The following is a 19,379-nucleotide window of genomic DNA, read 5'->3' on the forward strand; positions in this document are numbered from 1 at the left end:
ATGTTGATCGTGTGGTTCTGCAGTTTCCAATGTAAACCTTTTTTATTTTTTCAATTTCAGCCATTCTACTTCCTCTCCTTCCAAATAATCTAGTCAAACCAACAAATAGTTAAACTCTGTGTTGTTCCTTGAGTAGTACTCTCTGTAAACTATCAGTTTTAACCGAGGCCGATTTTTTCTTTTACAATGCTGCCTTGAACTCTACTGTACTGTCAGTATCGAAAGCAGCTAAATGGGAAGACTGGGATGGGCTGACTGGAGATCTGAAATAGCCTATCTAGTAGACAGGATTTAGGAAGGACAAAAGAGAGTCACTCCTCTCTTTCTCTCAGGAGGAAAGAGAAAGATAGGGGGCTGTTTTGGAAGGCATAAAAGGGAAAAATCCTTCTTCCAAAAGTTAACTAGGAAGGAGGGAAGGGAACAGAGTGCACTAAATTCATAGACTTGAAGCAACACGGCCTAGCGGATAGAGCACGGGCCTGGGAGTCATGAGGTCATGGGTTCTAATCCCGGCTCCGCCACTTGTCTGCTGTGTGACCTTGGACTAGTCGTTTCACTTCTCTGAGCCTCAGTTGCCTCATCTGTAAAATGGGAATTGATTGGGAGCCCCATGTGGGACAGGGGCTGCGTCTGACATGATTAATTTGTATTTACCTCAGCGCTTAGAACAATGCTTGGCACATAGGAAGTGCTTAGCAAGTACCATAATTACTATTATTATTCCACTGGTGTTGTAATGGAGCACAATGATGAGCCAGGCTCTATATCCCAATCTTAATATTAATAATAATTATTGTATTTGTTCAGTGCTCGCGATATGCCAATCACTGAACTAAGCGCTGAAGAAGATTTAAGCTGATAAAAGACTTCTTTGGCTCCTCAAAAATCATCCTAATTTAGAGCCTATGGAATCTGTGGAAAGCAGTCAGGACTCTCTCAATTTTTTTGTGGTGGAGATGTTTTGTGATTGATTCTCTCTTGACTGTACTGTACCATTTCTCAAGGTCACTTCATCAATACCGCCAACATCAGTGTGGCCCTGATTCTCATCTGGGTATCAGCATTATTCTGGTCAGCAGGACCTGTTCTGGGATGGGGCAGCTACACAGGTACTGGATTTCTTTTATTTTAGAAATCGCATTCCATTTCAAAAAGTATCCCTTTGTCCACCAATCACTTCTCCATATGCATGAGCACAATTGCTTCAAAATGGATGGATTCGGAATACAATCTGTCTATTGGCTTTACAGCAGGAAAAGGCCAACAGCTCAGGAATACTCAGAATCATTACGGGCTAATCTAGACCCCATCCCAAAAATGATTAGTGGAAGGATGAAAGTTTACATGTGTACAGAGGCTCTGCGATAAACTGAAATAGAGCCTTGCAGGGGTCAAAAGGCAAGGGCCTGGTTTATGCTAGAGGGGAGAGTCCATCTCTCCAGTGTTTAGTACAGTGCCCAGTGCTTAGTACTGTGTCCAGTGCTTAAAACAGGGCCCAGCACTTAGTACAGTATCTGAAACATAGTAAGCACTTAACAAATATCCAAAAAAAAAAACCAGTTTCAACACCCAGAAGGATGGGAACTCACTTCAATCATTCAATGGTATTTATTGAGCACTTACTGTGTGCGGAGCCCTGTTCTAAGCACTGGTAGATATCATCCCTGACCTCACGGAACTTACACGATACTTCAGGTTGTCCCTGAGGGTTATTGAAGCACTCAGTCCAGTGACAACAGAAAGGCATTTAAGTCACTGCCTGGGATATCTACCCCAGCGCTTAGAACAATGCTCTGCACATAGTAAGTGCTTAACAAATACCAACATTATTATTATAGAAGCTGAAAGATAAAGGTAAAGTGGAGACCTTCGGGTTATTGTGTGTGAACAGCTCATGAATTTGATGGATGAAGGAATTGTCACCATCTTTAGCATTTATTTATCAATTTAGTCATTTTTCATTTTTTAAAAATGGTATTCATTAAATGCTTACTATGTGTCAGGCACCACACGAACCTCGGGGATAGATACAAGATAATAAGGTTGGACACAGTCCCTATCCCATATAGGACTCACAGTATAAATCTCATTTTACAGATGAGGCAACTGAGGCTCAGAGAAGCTAAGTGACTTGCCCAAAGTTACAGAGCAGACAAGTGACGGAGCAGGATTAGAACCCTAGAATCTAGAATTAGATTCTAGTTTTCTATTCTTAATCTTTTTGTGATGTACAATCCAAGTCTAACCATCTCCTCAATTAGCTTATAAATTCCTTGAGGACAGATAACACATCTTTTATTCTATTTTATGCACTCGAGCAATTAGTACAGTGCTAGCGTGGTTCAGTGGAAAGAGCCCGGGCTTGGGAATCAGACGCTATGGGTTCTAATCCCAGCTCCGCCACTTATCAGCTGTGTGACCTTGGGCAAGCCACTTAACTTCTCTGTGCCTCAGTTACCTCATCTGTAAAATGGGGATGAAGACAGTGAGCCCCACCTGGGACAACCTGATTATCTTGTATCTCCCCCAGCTCTTAGAACAGTGTTTGGCACATATTAAGCGCTTAACAAATACCAGCATCATTATTATTATTACACAAGCAGTTGGCGTTCAGTAAAACTACTGGATGAATGGAAAAGCTATCATGATTCTCTTGAATCGGTCATTGCTACTTTTAGCTTTGAAATTCTCTTGGTACATTTTCAAATCATTGTCATCAATCAATGATATTTACTGAGCGCTTACTGTGTGCAGAACACTTTATCGAGCAGGAGAGTGATTATGGTACTATTTGCTGTTGCAAGACTGTGAGCCTGTTGTGGGTAGGGAACGTGCCTACCAAGCGCTTAGTACAGTGCTCCGCACACAGTCGGGGCTGAATGAACATGATCGACTGATTGAGAACCGGTCAAATGATCTGATCACAAAAGAAATATTAAGTAGAGCTTACTTATTCTCTCTTTCAGATCGCATGTACGGAACTTGTGAAATCGACTGGGCTGAAGCAAACTTTTCTTCCATCTGCAAGTCCTACATTATTTCTATTTTCTTCTGCTGTTTCTTCCTCCCTGTGTCCATCATGTTCTTCTCTTACGTGTCCATCATCAAAATGGTCAAGTCAAGCCACACCCTAGCTGGAGCAGATGACCCAACCGACAGGCAGAGACGGCTGGATCGAGATGTTACCAGGGTTTGTTTCTTCTCTGCAGTAATGGAAATGGAAGGATTTTAATGAAAAAAATGCTTACATTCCTCCCCTTTCCCTAATTATATAATTTCACAGTTACACTTCATTGTTTCAGCTACCAAAGATAGAAAAATACTATGGAAAAGAAAAGATATAGGAAAGTTTCCCCTCGTCCACCACTGGCTAAAGGTCCCCGTGACTGATAAAATTATCATCGTCATCGTCGTCATTATCAGTGGTATTTATTGAGCACTTCCTATGTGCAGAGCACTGTACTAAACGCTTGGGAATGTACAATACAATGTAGTTGGGCAATGTTCCTTGCCCAAAATCAAAGGCTTATGGGACAAAATGAGGTTAAGGACTCAACTTCAACTTAACAGGGTCATTTCACTTTTCCTCGTGATTCATTCAATAGTATTTTCTGAGCGCTTACCCACAGTAGACTCCACAGCAGAATGCCCCTTCAGACATTTCACCCTTTCTCTATGTACCAGATAATGCATCTGGCCTCTGGCTTCTGATTGCTCACCAAACCACTTATTGGTGAGGGAGGGAGGGACACCTGGGAAATAATAATAATAATTATGGAACTTATTACTTATTATGTGCCAAGCACTGTTCTAAGTGCTGGGTAGATTCAAGTTAATCAGGTTGGATACAGTCCCTGTCCCAAATGGGGCTCACACTCTTATTCCCCATTTTACAAATGAGGTAACTAAGGCCCAGAGGAGTGAAGTGACTTGCCCAAGGTCACACAGCAGACATGTGGCGGAGCTAGGATTAGAACCCAGGAGGTCCTCTGACTCCCAAGCCCATGCTCTATCCACTAGGAAGGGACAGACCCACTGCAGGTGTGGATTCAGGAGTGAGGGAATGAGGACGAGGGGAAAACTTAGACCTTGGAGGACAATTTTAAGAGCCACAATGTGAGGACAGAAAAGAGCAGGTGGTGATTGGATCACCAAACCAAACCACCAGGGACGGAAGACGTATGAATTTTATGGCCAAACAGTGTGATTTATTGGATAGAGTATAAACCCGGTGTCAGAAGGACCTGGCTCCTAATTCTGGCTCTGCCACTTGTCTGCTGTGTGACCTTGAGCAAGCCACTTCACTGTTCTCTGCCTCAGTTCTCTCCTCCTCAAAATGGGGATTAAGACTGTGAGCCCTAAGTGGGACCTAGACTGTGTCCAACCTGATTAGATGGAATCTACCCCAGCACTTAGAATAATGCCTGGCACCTAATAAGTGCTTAACAAATGCCACAGATATTATTATTATTATTTCCAATGAAACACACGTCATCTACCTTGTCTTGGGACTTACTGTATCTGCGCTAATAATCTATCACCGACTGAGTATACAACTGGGTAATTTCGATTTATATGTGTACACACTTTCTTAATTTATAACATTAACATACAGTTTTCGGGTGATATAAGGACTAACTGTACATACATGCAGAACAGGAAGCTGGTTAATCAAAGCTACATTGTCAGTTAGTATTAGTTCAGTTAACTGAAAAGATACTTCCAATAAACCGAACTGCAGAATGCGCCATCTGAGATTGTCAATCCCGGCTATTGCCCAAATTTCTGATGATCTGAATTTGCCTCTGTCCCAAACACCGGGGAGTGTGGCTTTTAACCCCAGGTGATAATTAGGCTAATTAAGAGTATTACATTTTTGAAGAGACTTTTAGTCGATGGTAAAATATGTTAGGCCTTTAAGAAGATTGAAAATGAATCAATCAGTCATATTTATTGAGCACTTGGGAGAGTACAATACAACAGGAATGGTAGACACATTCCCTCTCCAGAACTAGTTCACAGCCTAGAGAAGGAGACAGACATTAGTAGAAATAAATTACGGATATGTACATATGTACTATGGGGCTGAGGGAGGGGTGAATAAAGGGAGCGAATCAGGGCGATAATAATAATGTTGGTATTTGTTAAGCACTTACTATGTGCAAAGCACTGTTCTAAGTGCTGGGGTAGATACAGGGTAATTAGGTTGTCCCATGTCAGGCTCACAGTCTTAATGCCCATTTTACAGGTGAGATCACTGTGGCACAGAGAAGTGAAGTGACTTGCTCACGGTCACACAGCTGCCAAGGGGCAGAGCCGGAATTCGAACCCATGACCTCTGACTCCCAAGTCCATGTTTTTTTCCACTGAGCCTCGCTGCTTCTCTATGCAGAAGGGATGCAGAAGGGAGTGGGAAAAGAGGACATGTTTATTTTAACACTGGTGGAAGCAAACATGTTGTCTTTAGGGAGGAATTGGACACCCTCCTTGAGAAAAAGATATTTAAAAACAAATTAATATATGAGCAACTAAACGATTATTTTTGTGTGCAATGAACTAAAGTGTATTGGTGATGTTTGAACATGTGGAACAATAGTTAGGAAACTCAAGAGTGCCCCAATGTGGAAGTTCAATGTTATTGTCAACGAAGGTGGGTCCTTTCATAATTTCTCTCATTTCACTCGTTTTACATTCATTGCTTAGTTGTTTTTTTAAGGTGAAACAATTAGAAAATGCTCATGACCAATAATCATCTTCAATCAAAAAAGAAAAGCCTATTTCAAAGCCAAAATTCTAAGAGCAGATTGTACTAAGAATGCACACAATTGAATCCGTATCGTGGATGGATGAACGACTCTGTGAAAGACTTACCTTTGGTTTTCCTTATATTTTACTTATTTAAAGTTACAGTATTCAGATAGCGTTGCTGTAGGTTTCTGAAGAAGCTTTCAAACTCCCTCCCAAATTGATAAAATTTATATAGACGTGAAGTTACTATTTCATTGTCAACCTTTAATATGGGGCGATGTAAACGTGGCAATTTACTCAAATTCATAACCGTTTTCTTCATTATATGATATTTTGGGGGGTAAAGCTCCTTGAATCGAAAGAAAAATGATTATAAACTTCATAAAAAGATGATCTACTCTAAAGTTAGTGTTAAAATGAAAATAGAAAACAACTATACTTTCATCATTTCTCCTCTCGATTGGATAAATGAAGTTTAAGGAGAACGAATGGTGCAATGGAACTGTCTAAAATCTCCATTTTACAGATGAGGTCACTGAGGCACAGAGAAGTAAAGTGACTTGCCCAAGGTCCCACAGCAGAGCTAGGTTTAGAACCCATGTCCTTCTAACTCTCAGGCCCGAGCTCTAATCTCCGCCATAATGAAATGAAATGAATGAAATTAATTAAATTAGAATTAAAGAGAATACACCTTTAACCCTATTCTTAGCCATCCTATACAAAGAGCATCGACAGTGGTAAAAGCAAATGAAGTGCCCTTTGAGTTCTTTTTACAAAAGGAAGAAGTGTTCAATAAATTCGATTGAATAAATGAATGAATAATAATTATTATTATTATTATGGTATTTGTTATGAGCTTACCCTCTTCAAGGCACTGTACTAGGTGCTGGGGTAGATATAAGCAAATTGGGTTGGACACAGTCCCTGTCCCACGTGGGGCTCACAGTCTCAATCCCCATTTTACAGATGAGGTAACTGAGGCACAGAGAAGTGAAGTGACTTGCCCAAGGTCACACAGCAGACAAGTGGCAGAGCCGGGATTATAACCCATGACCTTCTGCCTCCCAGGCCCGTGCTCTATCCACTACGCGACGACTCCCCGCTACACTGTTTTGCTATCCTCCATGCATTGCTATCTGCACATAGTAAGCGCTCAGTAAATACTATTGAATGAATTGCTAGGCAACACAGCCCCAAAAATGAAGCTGAGCATGGAGAGAAGCTGAAAGAAAAGAAGCCCTACATCAGAAAGCAAAAAGTGCACAAATGGGAACAAACATTAAAATTAAAAATCCTTGTCTACTCTTTCCCCACAAAGTCAAGTTCTTATTCTCCCTTTTAGTTCCCCATTGAGATGTTTTCTACTCAAACAGTTAAAGTCTCTACCTACCCTCTCCCCACTTGAGTACTTTGTGGTCAAGGAGCCTTGCTTTGGGTGAAATTGGGGCAAATAAGGCAATATCCTCTAAACACCTCTCCCAGAACTGTTCAGTTGCCCGGGGATTTGGGAATGATAAAGGTAATCGAGTTGGAAAAATTCATTCGTTCAGTGGTATTTATTGAGCACTTACTGTAAGCTCGTTGCGTGCGGGAAATGTGTCTGTTTATCGTTGTATTGTACTTTTCCAAGCACTAAGTACAGTTTCCTGCACACAGTAAGCACTCAGTAAATGCGATTGAATGAATGCATACAGAGCAGTGTACTAAGCACTTGGGAAAGTTTAATACAGTTGGTAGACACTATTCCTATCCACAAGGAGCTTATGTTCTAATGCTAAATAATTCTGGGGGTAAAACCAGCCAGTCAGTCTGTCAGTCAGTCACGTTTATTGAATGCTTATGGTGTGCAGAGCACTGTACTAAGAGATTGGGAAAAAATACTATAAGGAGAAACAGACACATTGCCTGTCCACAGCGATCTAATAGTCTGGAGGGGGAGACAGACATTAATATAAATAAATTACAGTTATGTACATAAGTGCTGGGAGTGGGGTTGAATAAAGGAAGCAAGTCAGGATGACACAGAAAGGAGTGAGAGAAGAGGAAAGGGAGGTTTAGTCAGGGAAGGCCCCGGGGAGGACATAACCAGAATTCTCCAGAAATTTTTGCAAATATCTACTTCACTCAGGTTCTAAGGATCTGGATGCAACTAATGGCAAGTCTTCCCATTTCTGATATTTTTGCTCGTTTCCTAGGTGTCAGTTGTCATATGCACGGCCTTCATTGTAGCCTGGTCTCCGTACGCTGTCATTTCCATGTGGTCTGCCTTTGGCCATTCTGTGCCCAACTTAACCAGCGTCCTTGCCAGCCTGTTTGCCAAGTCAGCCAGCTTCTACAATCCCATCATCTACTTTGGAATGAATTCGAAATTCCGGAAAGACATTCTCGTCCTCCTGCCTTGTGCCAAGGAGAGCAAAGAGCCCGTGAAACTGAAAAAATTTAAAAACCTGAGGCAAAAGCAGGGGTTTACTCTTCAGAAACCAGAAAAAGCCCATGTTCTTCAAGTTCCAGATTCTGGCCCGATGAGTCTGATCAACACCCCACCCCTTGGGAATAGAAATTCGTTCGATTTAGCGTGTGATAATTCTGATTTTGAGTGTGTTCGACTATAAACCGTTTGCTAGCTAAATATACTGATTGTGTCTGTTGCAACCTTAAACAAAAAGAGGATTGCGTATATTTCCAGTGAAGTTACAAAACTGGATTAATGCAGGGAACTGTATTCAGCTGTAGTTGTTTTTGTTGTTGTTGTTTTTGTCATTATAAATTTGAGATATATCTATATACACCAAGTGTCCATGTAGACAAAAGTGAAAAACTGAACAATCATTTGGTAAGTTTTAATCAGTGTAGACAATCAGTCTGGCTAATTCAGACTAATAAAATTCCTCTTCTCATCAATAACAGGTTTTTTTGCCTGAACATCAGTATTATTGAATATTTACTGGTGTGCAGAATATTGTATTGGGTGCTGGGGGAACCTACAGTGGAAATAGGCATTTATTGATGAATATGAAGACCGGAAAATAGTTCTATAACATGAAGGTTTTGTGTTCCTGAAGTACCTATATTAAGGAACACACATATTCTCCTGCACACCCTGTGTCCGATGACACACATACACACAAGCATGCGTCACTGTTTCTTCTGATACTCTGCTTTCTGTGTGGACTGATATGGTTGTCAGACGGACCTTCTCTAATTCCGTTGCCTTGTGCGATCCAAAACCTAGCGAAATAAGCATTCTGGCAGAAAGGCCTGAGTAAAGACTAGATTCATATGAATGAAAGCATAGATGAATGCATGAATGAATAACAAATATCTTACTCAATATATCAAAAGCTCCGAGGAGGCTGATGGTGTGGCAGATTGTAAGAAAATTGAGCAATTAATCAGTAGTTCTATATTTGCCTTAGTTCTTCACTTTGTAGGTACTGAGTACCCATTTTGCAGAAGAGGGAACTGAGGCACAGAGAAGTTCATCCATTCAGTCATTCATATTTACTGAGGGCTTACTTACTAAGCGCTTGGGAGAGTCCAATACAACAATAAACACATTCCCCACCCACAACAGGCCTACAGTCTAGATGTGGTGAAAGAGACATCATTACAAATAAATAAATTATAAAGAAATTTATAAATTATAAATTAATGTATTTAGTATGTACATAAGCGCTGTGGGGTTGGGAAGGGGGAAAGAACCAAGGGGGCAAGTCAGGGTGACACAGAAGGGAGTGGGAGAAGAGGAAAGGGGGGCTTAGTCTGGCAAGGCCTCTTGGAGGAGACGGGCCTTCGATAAAATTTTAAAGGGGAAGAGAGAAATTATCTGTTAAGAAGTTCAGTGACTTGCCCACAGAGCAAGGCCCGTGCTCTTTCCATTAGACCTCGATACTTCCCGAGGAGCTATGGGGGGAGAAACAGGGGCCCAGAGGAGGGAGATAATCTGGATCAGGGGTTCCGACAGACTTCCACACAACATCCTGCAGAATGCTGGGTGCTCAATTAGCACTATGTAATAATGCCATGTGGAACGGGAAAGGAACGGGAAAAAACAGCAATTTTTTCCTACTTCAGTGCCACTCAAATATGTGCCCTACTGAATTCCTTCTCTCTACCACATCCTCCCAGCTTTGAGAGATCCCCAGACTAGGGAAGAGGCAGAAGTGGCTGCAGGAGATCAAGTTAAACAGAAAACTGGAGCAGCAGTGTGCCTTAGTGAAAACAGCACGGGCTGGGAGTCAGAGGACCTGGGTTCGAATCCTATATCCGACGCTTGTCTGCTCTGTGACCTTGGGGAAGTGCCTCAGTTACCTCATCTGTAAAATGGGGATTAACTGAGAGCCTCACGTGGGACAACCTGATTACCCTGTATCTACCCCAGCGCTTAGAACAGTGCTCTGTACATAGTAAGCGCTTAACAAATAACATTATTATTTCACTTCTCTGTCCCTCAGTTATCTCATCTGTAAAACGGGGATTGAGACTGTGAGCCCCACATGGGACAGGGACTACCACGGCACCTAGTACAGTGCCTGACACATGGTAAGAGCTTAACAGATACCATTAAAACAAGCCACAAAGAATGGCATCCGGATTTGTGATCTGTCCAGAGTAAGCACTCAATAAGTAGCCCTGACTAATTTATTGGCGGGCCCAGCTGGGGGAGGTGCAGGAGAGCTGCGCAGTCAGTGCTGGCCGGGAGTTCAGGGTTCTCATTTTTCCTACGGTATTTCTACTACATGCCAGCCACTGTATTAAACACCAGGGGAGATTCGAGATTGGACGCAGTTCGTGTCCTACATGAGGCCTATCAGTCTCAATCTCCAGAATACAGATGAGGTAACTGAGGCACAAGAACTGAAGCGACTTGCGCAGCAAGATCATAGAGAAGACAAGTGGACGTGTCAGGCTTAGAACCCAGGTCCCTCTGGCTCCCGGGCCTGTGCTCTTAGACGTTACGCTCCTCCTTCGGCTCTTGTGTGATTTCTTCTTGCACTCCCGGCACAGGAAGAAGCTACAGATAAGAAGCAGAAAGAGTCAAGTAGAAATCTGAATGGGGAGAAAGCAAAGTGCTTTCTCTTTGACTTATAACGTCCATGGGAAGAAATGAAAGGAATCCCTTCCTTTCACTCTAGACTGTGAGCTCTCTGTGGGCAGGACTGTGTCCGTCTGTTGTCCTACTGTACTCTCCCAAGTGCTTAGTACAGTGCTCGTCACACAGTAAGCGCTCAGTAAGTTCCACTGAACTAAAACTGGCTAGATGCAAATTGTCCAGCAGGAGGAGAAATGGTTCTTTGCTGCTGTAGCCACATTTTAAGAGAAGATGCCCTCTCTGGCACTGGAATCTTGGTTAAGTACATGTTTTGCGTGGTGAAAAGTGTATTACGTGTTCAAAGATTTTCAAGTCAAATTATAGCAGAAATAAATATTCTGAAATGTAGAGTTTTACTTCTGGTGTGTTTGAAAATAACAGCCTTCTCCTTTGAACTGAGCTCCGACTAGCCGCTTTAAATCATTATTATCTAACATCCCTGAGTCTGTAATGCTCCTCAAATGCCTTGATGAGCTTCAGAAAAAAATAACCCCAGGTGAAGGTTAAGGAAATTCTCGACAAATTGGATGGGCTAATACACTTTAGTAGAGACTGCAGAATTTGCTCTCTGCTGTGCTGCTACTTTAATCCTCTCCTTGATTTTGTAAAGCATGAGCATTATGCCGGACTTCAAAATATTCCCCTCTTCACGGAACCTCTTTTTCCTGCCTCTTGCTCATCTGAGGAGCCGTTTGGCTTTGATTTCTGCATTCCTTTTGGCTTTCCTGACCTTATAGTTGTAGTGGGATGCAAACTGAAAATTCCTGCTTCTGTTGCAAGGTAATATACAGAATAGTGAGTAGGAATGGAAATGGGAAAGAGGGCTGCCTAATTGAAAAGTGAAATCAGTGTGAGATCAGCGTGGGTGTGTGTATGTGTGTCTTCACGAGTGTGGGTGTGTGTTGTGCCTTCCCAAGTGCTGAGAGGTTGATGAGAACGCTGGATTTGCTCCTCTCCGAAGGAGAGAAAACCTGCTCAAACCTTCGCCAGTTTTTTATTTGTTAGAATACTTCACTTGGAATCTGTGATGCAGACAGACTCGGAGAAAACAAGACATTCATCTTGGGTTGAAGAAAAGAATTAAAAAAAACAAAACAGTCTAAACAAGGTAGGTCTGAACTTTTCTGTGCAAAATCTATATTTTGCTTTCCATTATTAGGAGCTCATTAAAATGTGTTTTGTCATGAAGAAACAGCACTATTTAGTTCAACTAATACAGGCCTGCATGCAATTTACAAATGCTCCTGAGGGTTTCTTAGGAGGGAAGGAATTTATAGTTAAATTATAAATGAAACTCTTGAAGCATTATGCATAGCAAGGTCGTGTATTTTTCTTAGACATCTAAACAAACCGAGATTGAAATGGAAAAGTATGACTTCTTGTGGTAATTTAGAATGCATTCACCACCCCCCTTCTTTCTTTTTATAAAAAGCAAAATCATAAGAAACTAACACTAAATCAGCTCCAAGATAAAAATGAAATTGCTAAATGGAGGTTTGATGGGTGTCTATCTACTCAGATTGATATAGGGTATAAATGAATTCAGATGTTTCAAACTACCCTGTTTTCACTCTGCCCATATTCTTTTAGGCAGAACATTTATTTTACTGATAAGTCCCTGAGAGTGAACAGTATTGCCACAGGCTGCTGCAATAGGAGCTCAACTCTGCCTAAGGATGTGTGTGATGCTTTTGTAGTTGTGATTTGTGTCAAACCAGTATAAACATGAAAAAAAGCTTCAAGGAAAAATTAACCTGAGAGAATTTGGAATAATTTCTCTTAATAGTTTGCTTTTAGCAATTTTTGGAAACTAGGTCCTTGCTTAGGCCAAAAAAGGAGTGGATTTTTTTTTTTTGTCATGAGTTTTATTTGCAAAAACAAGATAAAATCAGCCTGGACAAAATATGAATTTGAAAGTGTGAAAGTTAAAACTTTTTAGAGTATCATCACATCGAATTGCAATAAATTGGATGTTTAAGGGTTTTTTTGTTTTGTCTCAAGATAAAAATACCCTACAGTTAAGCAAATTGAAACAACAAATTTATTTCTGTATTTTATTTTCATGTTATATCAAAGGCAGAGTGACTCTGGGGACTGGAGACCCCCATCTTTTGTTCATTGAATTAAAATCCTTCCTCTGTTTAAAAAGTTTATTCCCAGAATTGTAAGCATACATATGTTACTTTAAAGACAGTTGGCAGGTCTACCTAAACTAAACTGAAGCTTTTATTTTGAAGAAAACAAAATGTACAGACTACTTTCCTTTTAAATCTGATCCACCAATGTTTAGTATGTCTTGTACCTTCTCTGCTAAAGGGAAATTCCTCTTTAGGAAACATGTAATCCCAATCTCTGTATGAATATCTAAGGACTATATTGTCTTTTATAAGAACTTCATTAAGTCCTGATTTGTGCAAGTGACTTGATAGAGAATACTTGGCTTTCGATTACTACCTTTGGGGATTTGCAAATGTTTTATGAGTAGCGTCATTGGAATTTTAGTGCTTGTTTTTAGATTTCCGAATGCTAGATTTTCTTAAACATGATATGAGGAATCTTTGCTCTTGTATTAAAATGGTTAGTCACCAGTGAGGCTCTCCTTCCCTGCCTGCACATAATTGCCACTTTCAGTGATGACTTTGAGAGACAAGCATACCTGAAAGACAGAGGGCAGAAGATGAGTGAGATACACAAAACATGTGTATTCGTATCCGTGCCTCAAAAATAAAAGGAAATTTGCCCCACAGTGACCTAATATCATCATCACTATCATCATCAGTGGTCTTTATTGAGCACTTACTGTGTGCCAAACACTGTACTAAGAGCTTGGAAGAGTATGGTACATGAGAGTCGGTAGACATGTTCCCTGCCCACAACAAGCTTACAGTCTAGAAGGGGAGAAAGACATATGTTAATATAAATAATTTATAATTTATAAGTATATATACATAATATCTAATGTTATTATAATAGGCTAGGGGCTGTATAAGTAGGGTTAGATATTTTAGAATTTTAACTTCACAGTCTTATAATAATATTTGTTAAGTGCTTACTATAGGTCAAGCACTGTACTGAACACTGGGGATAATCTGACCCAATCCTTGTCTAGCACAGATCACAGTCTAGATGGGGTGAAACAGAGATTGAATCTTATTTTGCAGATGAGGAAACTGAGGCAAAACAAAGTCAAGACTTTCCAAGATCACATAGCTCAGGATTAGAACCTAAATCCTTCCATCAGTCAATTGATGGTATTTATAGAGTGTTTATTGTGTACCCAGAACTACACTAAGCACTCGGGACCTTAAATGTGATACTGTTGGTAGACATTATCCCTTGCCCACAAGGAATTTACAGTCTAGAGGTACCCAGAACTACACTAAGCACTTGGGACCTTAAATGTGATAATGTTGGCAGACATTATCCCCTGCCCACAAGGAATTTACAGTCTAGAGGGGGAGACCGACACGGTTCCATGACGCATCGGCCCATTTTGCCCGACGACACGTTAATAGGGTGAAATGCTTCAAGCTGATCTGATAAAGGAGCAGTTTATATCAGCTCCAGATCTATTGTCTTCGTAATTGAAATTACGTATCTTTTGAGCAGGGGGTGACCCGGGGGAAAGAGGGAGGCAGGGTTTTCTGGAGCCCTCTCTTCCCTGGCTTCTGTCCTTCCCACAGCGGTGTTTGTTGGCCCAACAGCCACCTGGAGGAGGCCCCTGAGGAGCCTCTATCTCCTGCTCCCACCATGGGGGTCAGCTCTGGAGGTCCCTGGGTAGCCTCCGCTCCTACCACGGCGGATTAAGACTGTGAGTCAGTCAGTCAATCATATTTATTGAGCACTTACTGTGTGCTGAGCACTGTACTAAGCACTTGGGAGAGTACGATTAGACTGTGAGCCTGTCATTGGGCAGGGATTGTCTCTATCTGTTGCTGAATTGTACATTCCAAGCGCTTAGTACAGTATTCTGCACATAGTAAGCGCTCAATAAATGCTACTGAATGAATGAATTAATACAATATAACAATATAACAGGCACATTCCCTGCCCACAACAAGCTTACAGTCTAGAGGGGAATTACAATCTGCATGGACTGTGTCCAGCCTCATTAGCTTGTATCTACCCCATTGCTCTGTTCAGTGCCTGGTAATAATAATGTTGGTATTTGTTAAGCGCTTACTATGTGCCGAGCACTGTTCTAAGCGCTGGGGTAGACACAGGGGAATCAGGTTGTCCCACGTGGGGCTCACAGTCTTCATCCCCATTTTACAGATGAGGGAACTGAGGCACAGAGAAGTTAAGTGACTTGCCCACAGTCACACAGCTGACAAGTGGCAGAACCAGGATTAGAACCCACGACCTCTGACTCCCAAGCCTGGGCTCTTTCCACTGAGCCACGCTGCTTCTCCAAGTGGTACATAGTAAGCACTTAAAAAATTACCATAAAAAATAGCCTACCAACTTCATTTTATTGTACTCTCCCAAGCACATAGTACAGAGAAGCAGCTTGGCTTAGTGGATAGAGCACGGGCCTGAGAATCAGAACTTCTAATCCTGGCCCTGTCACTCATCTGCTGTGTGGTTTTGGACAAGTCACTTCACTGGGCCTCAGTTACCTCATCTGGAAAACGGGGATTAAGACTGTGAGCCTCACGTGGGACAGGGACTGTATCCAACCCGATTTGCTTGTATCCACTCCAGTGCTTAGTACAGTGCTTGGCACATAGCACTTAACAAGTACCATAATTATTATTATTACAGTTCTCTGCATACAGTAAGTATCCCGAAGAAATATCATTGACTGTTGAAGAAGAGTTTTCAATACCCAGAAGAGCTTAGTGTTTTCTGCAAACTTGGATATTTCATAGTGCATCCCATCGTCTAGATAATTTATTCAAATGTTAAATTAAACCAGTCCTGGGACTGATCCCTGAAGACTCCTTCTATGTACTGAACACTCAATGCCCTGCACAGAGTGAACATTCAGAAAAGGCTATTGATTGTTTGAATTTCTCCATCCAGAAAAGAAGCCATTTATTCCACTCTGTATTTCCTAACTTTGAGCCAGCTTGGTAGGCATGGAAAACATTCCTTCCAATCCCATGACACCCAGATTTTTTTAAAAGCCTCAGGCAAAGTACTTCATCAAAAGTCTAAATCGATTATGTCCGCTTGGACCTCCCAAACTTCAAGTTTATTAACTCCTTCAAAGAATTCCAACTAATTAGTGAGGCACGAATCCCCCCAAGTGACTATGTGTCTGGGTCCTAAATCATTTTTGCCGGGAGCAGGAGTGAGAATCTCAATCAAGCATTCTCAGGATCTCCTCTGGAGTCCCTTTTATAAGTGGACATTTCATCTAAGAGTGCACAGCTCAATTTGTATCCAGCTCTTTCCAGGACTTGTAGATTAGATGGAAGGGAAGAGTTTGCTAAAAGTGAGGATGCTAAAAGTGGAAAGTTTTGCCACTTCTATAGGTTGCAAGTCTCACATTCCGACGGCTACTAAAGTCTTGAAAATCCATGTGGATGATAACATCTGTCAGTTTATTGGTTCGATCAGTGGTATTTATTAAATGCTTACTCCGTGCCGAGAACTGTACTAAGTGCCTGGGAAAGCACAATAAACTTCTTGCGGGCAGAAAACATGTCAACCAACTCTGTTGTAGTGTACTCTCCTAAGAGTGTAGTACAGTGCTCAATAAATGTGATTGATTGATCGTTTTGACACAATGATAATAATAATTATGGTATTTATCAAGTGCTATGTGTCAAATACCATTCTCAGCTGTGGGGTAGATACAAGTTAATCAGGTTGGACACAATCTCTGTCCCACCTGGGCTCACAGTCTAAATAGCTGGGAGAACAGATATTGAATCACTGTTTTACAGATGAGGAAACAGAGGCACAGAGAAGTTGTGACTTGTCCCAGGTCATGCAGCAGGCAGGTAGCAGAGATGGGATTAAAACCCAGGTCCTCTGACTCCTAGACCTGTGCTCTTTCCTCTAGGTCAATAAAATAATTGCTCCAATAAAAGAGATTTGGTAGACATGATCCCCGCCCACAGGGCATCTAGAGCCTACAGGGGAAGACAGGTATTAAAATGGATTATGAATAAGGAAAGTAGATTATGAATAGGAAGTAGAAGCAGCATGGCCCAGTGGAAAGAGCACGGGTCCGGGAGTCTGAGGATCTGCGTGGCTCAGTGGAAAGAGCCCGGGTTTGGGAATCAGAGGTCATGGGTTCTAATCCAGGCTGTGCCGCTTGCCAGCTGTGTGACTGTGGGCAAGTCACTTCACTTCTCTGTGCCTCAGTTACCTCATCTGTAAAATGGGGGTGAAGACTGTGAGCCTCACATGGGACAACCTGATTACCCTGTATCTACCCCAGTGCTTAAAACAGTGGTCTGCGTATAGTAAGATAGTACTTACTATCTTACTAGTATAGTAAGATAGTATACTTAGTATAGTAAGTATAGTATAGTATAGTATAGTATAGTATAGTATAGTATAGTATACTTAGTATATATATATACGTATATATATATATATATATATATATATATATATATACGTATATATATATACTTAGTATAGTATAGTATAGTAAGATAGTAAGATTATAGTAAGATAATCGCCCCGCTCCGGTCTATTCTTCACTCCGCTGCCCGGCTCATCTTCCTGCAGAAACGATCTGGGCATGTCACTCCCCTTCTTAAACAACTCCAGTGGTTGCCTATCGACCTCCGCTCCAAACAAAAACTCCTCACTCTAGGCTTCGAGGCTCTCCATCACCTTGCCCCTTCCTACCTCTCCTCCCTTCTCTCTTTCTACCGCCCACCCCGCACGCTCCGCTCCTCTGCCGCCCACCTCCTCGCCGTCCCTCGGTCTCGCCTATCCCGCCGTCGACCCCTGGGTCACGTCCTCCCGCGGTCCTGGAACGCCCTCCCTCCTCACCTCCGCCAAACTGATTCTCTTTCCCTCTTCAAAACCTTACTTAAAAATCACCTCCTCCAAGAGGCCTTCCCAGACTGAGCTCCTCTTCCCCCTCTACTCCCTCTGCCATCCCCCCTTTATCTCTCCGCAGCTAAAGCCTCATTTTCCCCTTTTCCCTCTGCTCCTCCACCTCTCCCTTCCCATCCCCACAGCACTGTACTCGTCCGCTCAACTGTATATATTTTCGTTACCCTATTTATTTTGTTAATGAATTGTACATCGCCTTGATTCTATTTAGTTGCCATTGTTTTTACGAGATGTTCTTCCCCTTGACGCTGTTTAGTGCCATTGTTCTTGTCTGTCCGTCTCCCCCGATTAGACCGTAAGCCCGTCAAACGGCAGGGACTGTCTCTATCTGTTGCCGACTTGTTCATCCCAAGCGCTTAGTACAGTGCTCTGCACATAGTAAGCGCTCAATAAATACTATTGAATGAATAATCGGGTCAGATGCAGTGCTCTCCCACCTGGACCTCGCAGTCTTCGTGGGAGGGAGAATAGGTACTGCATCCCCATTTTACAGATGAAGAAACTGAGGCCCAAAGAAGTTAAGTGAATTGCCCAAAGTCACAAAAAGGCAACTGACGGAGACGGAATTAAAACCCAGGTCCCCTGAGTCCCAGGCCAGACTGTCCACCAGGAAAAGGTTTCACTCTAAATCCCTGCTCCCGGATCTTGGTTCCCATCCCAGCCAAGGACAACCATGCTGAGGGGCAGGGATCCGGGAAATGTGCCTTATCCCAGTCCCAGGTAATAATAATTTTGGTATTTGTTAAGCACTTACTATGTGCCAGGCACTGAACTACGCACTGGGGCAGATACAGGCAAATCAAGTTGGACACACTCTCCATCCCACATGGGGCTCACAGTCTTAATCCCCATTTTATAGATGAGGTGACTGAGGCAAAGAGAAGTGAAATGATTTGCCCAAGGTAACAGCAGACAAATAGCAGAGTTGGGATTAGAACCCAGGTCCTTCTGACCCCCAGGCCCAGGCTCTAGCCACTAGGCACTCACCAACTCTGAAATCCCTCTCTCTGACCATAACCTTCTCACCTGCCTCATCTCTCACACTCCCTCCCCTTGCAAATCTTCGCTACTGCCCCACAGGGACCTCCGCTTTCTCGATCCCATCCGTCTTTCCAATAGCATCTCGCCTCACCTTGCCGCCCTGTCCTCTCTTCCCACTCTCGACGAGAGGATCTCCGCTCTCAACTCCACCCTCTCTACTCATCTCGACTCTCTCGCCCCCCTTTCCCTCCGCCGCTCTCGCTCCACTAACCCACAGCCCTGGATCACCTCCTCCGTCCGCCTCCTATGCTCCTATGCTCGAGCTGCCGAGCGCTGCTGGCGAAAGTCCAAGCACCGAGCCGACCTCACACACTTCAAATTTATCCTTTCCTGCCTTAACTCTGCCCTCTCCTCCGCCAGGCAAAGCTTCTTCTCCTCCCTCATCGACACCCATGCCCGTCACCCCCGCCGATTGTTCCGGACCTTTAACTCTCTCCTTAGGCCCCCTGTTCCTCCCCCTCCCCCATCTCTC

General features: G+C 42.5%; 2 protein-coding genes across 2 annotated transcripts in view; both read left to right on the plus strand.

Annotated features, from left to right (window-relative positions):
- On the plus strand, positions 1–8,377 carry LOC100076861 (opsin-5-like). The gene is made up of 3 exons (XM_039910149.1): positions 1–31; positions 2,967–3,190; positions 7,944–8,377. The coding sequence occupies exons 1-3, from the start codon at positions 1–3 to the stop codon at positions 8,358–8,360; spliced, it is 672 nt and encodes a 223-aa protein (XP_039766083.1). The 3' UTR covers positions 8,361–8,377.
- A 3,200-nt stretch (positions 8,378–11,577) lies between these two features.
- The window catches only part of VIT (vitrin), a 76,634-nt gene continuing 68,832 nt past the window's right edge, over positions 11,578–19,379 (plus strand). The window contains exon 1 of the mRNA XM_029049973.2: positions 11,578–11,948. The gene's annotated coding sequence lies outside the window, so the exon portion shown is untranslated. The remainder of the gene's footprint in view (positions 11,949–19,379) is intronic.

This window comes from Ornithorhynchus anatinus, chromosome X1 (assembly GCF_004115215.2).
Source record: "Ornithorhynchus anatinus isolate Pmale09 chromosome X1, mOrnAna1.pri.v4, whole genome shotgun sequence".
Taxonomy (NCBI): Eukaryota; Metazoa; Chordata; class Mammalia; order Monotremata; family Ornithorhynchidae; genus Ornithorhynchus; species Ornithorhynchus anatinus.